Source organism: Poromitra crassiceps, assembly GCF_964638095.1.
Source record: "Poromitra crassiceps genome assembly, chromosome: 20".
NCBI classification, from domain to species: Eukaryota; Metazoa; Chordata; class Actinopteri; order Beryciformes; family Melamphaidae; genus Poromitra; species Poromitra crassiceps.
The window spans coordinates 20563677-20569741 of NC_139637.1; the positions used below are offsets into that span (position 1 = coordinate 20563677).

The following is a 6065-nucleotide window of genomic DNA, read 5'->3' on the forward strand; positions in this document are numbered from 1 at the left end:
TGCGGGGTCTGGGACATGAACATGTTGTAGAACCTGTAGCCTATGTAAGCAGTGTTGGGCAAGTTATTTCCTAAATGTAATAGGCTATACTGCATATTACTAGTTACTTTCATTTGAAAGTAATACGTTACTTTACAATTATTACTGTCTGTGTAGAGTAACTTGTTACTTTACTTATTACACTACTTTTGCATTACTTTCACCAAAATAACAGCAGTAGCAGAATGACATCGGTGCCCCGGAACCATACCGAAAAATAATTTAAACCCGTCTTGAAGTCAGTGTAATTAAACTGTCTAAAATTCAAAATCTTATCCTTTGTTATTGTCTCTATAGCCTACTGGTTATTTGCATAAAAAGGAACAATTTGATTAGGAAGTGATTGTATCTTTATTTAAATACTGTATGTGCTTTGATAAATAAAAAAAATTAACTCAATTTGTAACTTGTGTTACTTGACAAAGTAACTGGTATAATATTACTGAAATCCTATTGGTAATAAGTTATATTATTCAAGATTCAAGATTTTTATTGTCACTCCGTAGTACAAGTATCACGTGTGAAATGCTTGTGCTGTACAACATAGTGCTAAATAACAGGGCATATAGGTGCAGGAAAACAAGACAAGCAAGTACTGAGTTACTGCTAAAAGTAATATATTACATGTAATATGTTACTTTTGTAATGAGTTACCCCCAACACTGTATGTAAGTTATACAGTACTACTAACTCATGGACAAGTTAGGCACTGTTTGTAGTGCTAATATTTGTAGAACATTGCAACATCGGACTGGTACTGCAAACATGTGGATGTCATGTCCTTTTCTAGTCACAAGATGGCAGCATAGGGTCCTCCAGTTTTACCCTCTGCCTCTACCACCACGATTTGAATAGTAGAAGAAGCAATGCGGAAGTGCGGCGATGTAAACAAACCATGGATGTATTTTGGAAAACGTCTCGGCTGTATCATGAGTGAAATCAACCCCAGTTGAAGTGTAAACGGTAAATATTTAAAGAATACAAATCGAGGCGTTAGACATTATCTCGCGTGTGTAGATTTATGAGTTTCACTGAATAACGTTAAAGGGTGTTAGCTAACGTTAGCTGAATCAACAGCTGACTTTTATAGTTTTTACTTTTTTATTCTCATTATTATCCTGAAACCAGATTTTTGGCTTTAATAACTCTGTAGTGAACTTAGAATATGGGGTCATATATGTCTTTAAATAGGTGACTGTCTCCCTTTTTGTTAAATGCTCTTGTGAAGAAGCTAACATAAGGCTGCTGTCATATGTATGTGAGCCTGATTTTATGAGAACAAGCTAATATTTGATGCTTTGTTGATGTGCTCTTGTCAGAGCAGCCGCCATGCCTTATCTGGGCAGTGAGGACATGGTGAGGGAGCTGAGGAGAGCTCTGTCCAACCCCAATGTCCAGTCTGACCACCTGCGATACAGGAACACCATCCTCAAGGTTATCAGGTGGGCTGAAGACAGAGCCACCCTTCAGCACTTAGCCTTAGCATTAGATTAGCATTTTCAATTTTGTCTTTCCATTCTCCTCCATTGCCTTTTCTCATCCAAATGTCCCCCTCCTCTTCCTCATCCCCCCCTCTCCTCTCACCCCATGGCATTTCTTTCCTCTCTTCCTCCCTCTCTCTCAGGGCGATGTCTCAGGGCGTGGATGTGTCGGGGCTGTTCAGTGAGATGGTGAAGGCGTGTGCCACGGTGGACGTGGTCCAGAAGAAACTGGTCTACGTCTTTCTGTGTTCCTATGCCAGCCTCAACCCGGAGCTGTCTCTGCTGGTCATCAACACGCTGAGGAAAGACTGCCAGGATCCAAACCCCATGGTCCGCAGCCTGGCGCTGAGGAACATGACCAACCTTAGGTATCTATTCTATACGCGCTGACGTGGGTCAGCTGCTCACGTTGGCCTACGATTGTTGTGACATTGTCTGGGACAATCTGGTGTCTGAATGGACTGTGTGTGTGTCTGTGTGTGTCTCAGGTTGCCCAGTCTGGTGGAGTATGTGGAGCAGCCACTGACAGCAGGGCTGAGGGACAGAGCGGCCTGCGTACGACGGGTAGCTGTGCTGGGCTGGGCCAAGCTACACAACCTCCAGCCCAACTCTGACATAGGTGGATGGATGGATGTGTTTCTCTTTTCTTCTTTTCTTTTTGTTCCACGGGGAGAGAAAAAGTCATGGAACGCATTAAAAAAAATCAACTGTGCCTCTGGAGCACATTGGGTAATGCCTAGGGTGCTAGCTCGCCTAGGGTGCTAGCTCTAAAAACTAAACAAAATTGTCATCCCAAACAAAGCATTAGCCCAGTGATACTCTAATTGCGGCCCACGATAGGGTGCCGGGTGGCCCGCCGACCATTTTCTCGCCTGGCCTCCTGTCATTTTGCAAAAGTGGTCCCCAAGAAAGTTGAGTATCCCTACATTAGCCTATTTATGTATCTTTATTAATCAGAGCATTCACAATAATACATTCAGGGAGGTGCATAGAAGGCGTGGTTTACAGCTTGCAGCGTGTTCTCTCCCTCTCTCTCCCTCTCTCTCTCTCCCTATCTCTATCTCTCTCTCTCTCTCTCTCTCTCTCTCTCTAATGCTTATTTCTGCTTTACATTCTGATATATTGTAACACAGTAAAAACAGCCTGCCGTATTTATTTAAAAAAAGTAAATAGTCTAAGTCAGTGGTTCCCAAACTTTTCAGACCAAGTACTGTGATGGAAAAATTGCTGAAATGCCCACTACGTACCAAACCAAATTTCCCAGGGACCACTTCCACTGCCTATACCAGGTATATCGGCACAATCTGGTTACTCCTCAGGGTTAATGTGTATTATGTAAAAAAAAAAAAAAAAAAATACAACTCTCTGGCGGACCACCAGGCAGAGCCCCGCCGACCACCAGTGGTCCGCGGTCCACAGTTTGGGAACCAATGGTCTGTTATCTAATTCTGAGTTGTTTGAATGAGAAAAATCAGTTCTCTCTCTCTCTCTCTCTCTCTCTCTCTCTCTCTCTCTCTCTCTCTCTCTCTCTCTCTCTCTCTCTCTCTCTCTCTCTCTCTCTCTCTCTCGTCGTTGCTGACTGAGATGACAAAGGAGGTGCCGGTCCCACTCTCTTGAGGCCCTGGATCCTGTTTTCCGGCAGGATCCGGCATAAATTGCTCTCGCCTCCACTGAAAAACTCATTATAGAGCCTTTTGGTTTAGGCCAAAACAAACAAATGTATTACAGTTACAGTACAAACAGCTCATTATGCTACAGTATAAATATTTAAGCAAGAGGCAATTTCATCAGTGCTGCATCTGATGCAATGGGAAGGAAAGTGACCCAGCCCTGCCTTACAAAACAACATCTAAGGATTATTAGATGTGTGTGTAAATAATATGCTGGGGCTTTTCCTGCTCTTTGTATATTATGCATCCACCTGGGATCCTGTTGACTTCTAGTGTGCGTCACTCTTCCAGACGCGGCGGTGGTGAACGAACTGTACAGCCTGCTCAGGGACGCCGACCCCGTGGTGATGGTGAACTGCCTCCGAGCGCTGGAGGAGATCCTGAAGGAGGAGGGAGGCGTCGCTATCAACAAGCCCATCGCTCATCATCTCCTCAACAGGTTGCTCCCACTTCATACAATAGAGAATTCAGAAACCACACCCAAAGTGGGGGGAAACAACCCCCCCTCCAATCCTGGCATTCTCCTATGTCGCGTGCATGGTCGTGTGTTGCACACAAAGATCATATATACGGAAGTTGAACACTCCAACTTCGTTTCTTGACAGCTAGATCCACATTTTTCTTCTCGCCAATTCTCAATGGCTTCCTTGTTTTGCTCAGGAGTATAAAAACAACTTTAGCTTTTTTACATTTGTTGTCTGTGCAGCCTACCACACAACAGCTTTTAGCTATGTTTAATTCAAGGAAAATGACGCTGGTGTATGGGAGTGAATGGAGCGCTTTCCCCCATGATGGGCGTGGCCTATTTCATGCAGTGTCTATAGAGGAGTGTGTGTGTGTGTCTGTCTGTCTGTCTCTGCGTTACCATAAACCAGCAAAACCCAATTGCTTCCCAATCTTTCCTGATAGATTATTCAATATCCTGATGTTGCCAGGCAACCACTTGGAACTAAGCAGATGTTTAGATATTATTGCTTAGCAACAAAACTCATTTATAGGTAAAAACCTAATCAGGCGGGGCTTAAAGCTGCAGCTTGTAAATGTCCCGGTCATGCAGCGTCTGCTTTGGGAAATGTTGTCTTCAGCGCTGCTGTCAGCCACGTGTCACCTCTTGGCTATGACATGAAAACCAAATCAGTGTTATCAAATGGATAGTTTTCGGTCCTTGATTATGATTGGCTGAGCCCTGTTCAAAGCTGTTGCAAAAATACTCTATAATAAAGACTAGAGCTGCAACAATTAATCGATTAGTCGATCGGCAGAAAATTAACCGACGACTATTTTTGATAATCGATTAATCGTTTTGAGTACAATTTTAAGAGAAAAGGTCTAAATTCTCTGATTCCAGCTTTGTAAATGTGAATATTTTCTGGTTTCTTTACTCCTGTATGACAGTAAACTGATATTATCTTTGAGTTGTGGACAAAACAAGACATTTGAGGGCGTCATCTTGGGCTTTGTTTCCGAAACACTGATCGTCATTTTCTGACATTTTATAGACCAGACAACTAATCGATTAATTGAGAAAATAATCAACAGATTAATCGATGATGAAAATAATCGTTAGTTGCTGCAGCCCTAATAAACACACACTTGTAACCACATCACATCCACTCTGCCCTTTTATGATGCCACAACGATTGTAAACAGCCAAGTTCCTCTTTTCCAGAGGAACTTAATTTATCAACCGCCTAGTTTCACTGTGACATTTTAGAGGTACTTAACATCAACCCAAACGAGCCACAACACTTTCTCAATATGATATTGTAGCATTAAGTGTTGCAAAACCCCATCTCAAAACAGCTTTGGAAACTGATATCAGAAATATATTTAGATCCCAGTCCACCGTGCCTGAGCCTTTCTATGTCCTCCCATAGATATTATATTACTAAAGACGGGTCACCGCAGGCGCCGCCAATTCTAACAAATGGTAGCAGCAAGTCTCCTAAATGGGCGTGGTCAACCATTGACTCAGACCTGCCGAAAGTCTCCTAAGTGGGCGTGTCCGTGTAAAAATGACAAAATGACAGGAAGTGAGTTGAAGTTGGGCCGTCTTGCTTGAATCCCATCGTCTTTGGTTGGTCCTCCCTCGCAGGCTGAAGGAGTGTGACGTCTGGGGCCAGTGTGAGGCGCTGAAGGTCCTGCAGCGCTACCAGCCCCAGTCGGAGGACGAGCTATTCGACATCCTGTCCCTGTTGGACCCCTTCCTGCTCAGCCCCCACCCCCCCGTCATGGCCGCCACCCTCAGCCTGTTCCTCGGCCTCTGCTCGGGCCTGCCTGCCATCAGCCTGTCGGCCCTGGAGCGAGTGCGGGGCCCCCTGCTGGCCGCCTGCGGGAGCGCGTCCAGGGAGGTGAGGTTCGCCGCCCTCTGCCACATACAGGTGAGCGTGAACGCCGTGCATTCCTTGGGGCATGGAGGGGGGGAGGGGTGTTCTACGGCAGGCAAAGTGTGTGTGCTCGGACAGAGACAGAGAGAATGCCACGTACAGGTAAATGGCCTGCATTTATATCTGCTTTTATCCAAAGCGCTTTACAATCAGTAGGTACATTCACCCATTCACACACCGATGGAGGCAGGCTACCACGCAGGGTGCTGGCACAACATCAGGAGCGATTTGGGGTTCAGTATCTTGCCCAAGGACACTTCGACATGCAGACCGGAGGAGGTGGGAATCGAACCACCGACCTCTTTTATCCAAAGCGATTAGTGGACGACCCGCTCTACCTCCTGAGCTACAGCCGCTCCAGGTGAATGAGGAGGACGTGTGGAAAAGAGAAGCAGACCGGAAAAGTCGATGCAAATTCTAAAACTTTACTTTTCTTTGTCCTCCATTCAGTGGAATCATTTGAATGTCCATGGGTGTGTGTCGGGGGG

General features: G+C 45.0%; 1 protein-coding gene across 3 annotated transcripts in view; it reads left to right on the forward strand.

Moving 5' to 3' along the window:
• The first annotated feature begins 898 nt into the window (after positions 1-898).
• Positions 899-6065, forward strand: part of ap4b1 (adaptor related protein complex 4 subunit beta 1) — a 26448-nt gene continuing 21281 nt past the window's right edge. For 2 of the 3 annotated variants that reach the window (XM_083656712.1, XM_083656714.1), the window contains exons 1-6: positions 899-1002; positions 1359-1481; positions 1664-1888; positions 2009-2139; positions 3482-3629; positions 5286-5571. In XM_083656712.1, the coding sequence (XP_083512838.1) occupies positions 1369-1481; positions 1664-1888; positions 2009-2139; positions 3482-3629; positions 5286-5571 (903 nt within the window). In that variant the 5' untranslated portion in view covers positions 899-1002; positions 1359-1368. The remainder of the gene's footprint in view (positions 1003-1358; positions 1482-1663; positions 1889-2008; positions 2140-3481; positions 3630-5285; positions 5572-6065) is intronic. The other variant, XM_083656713.1, reaches the window with a different exon arrangement.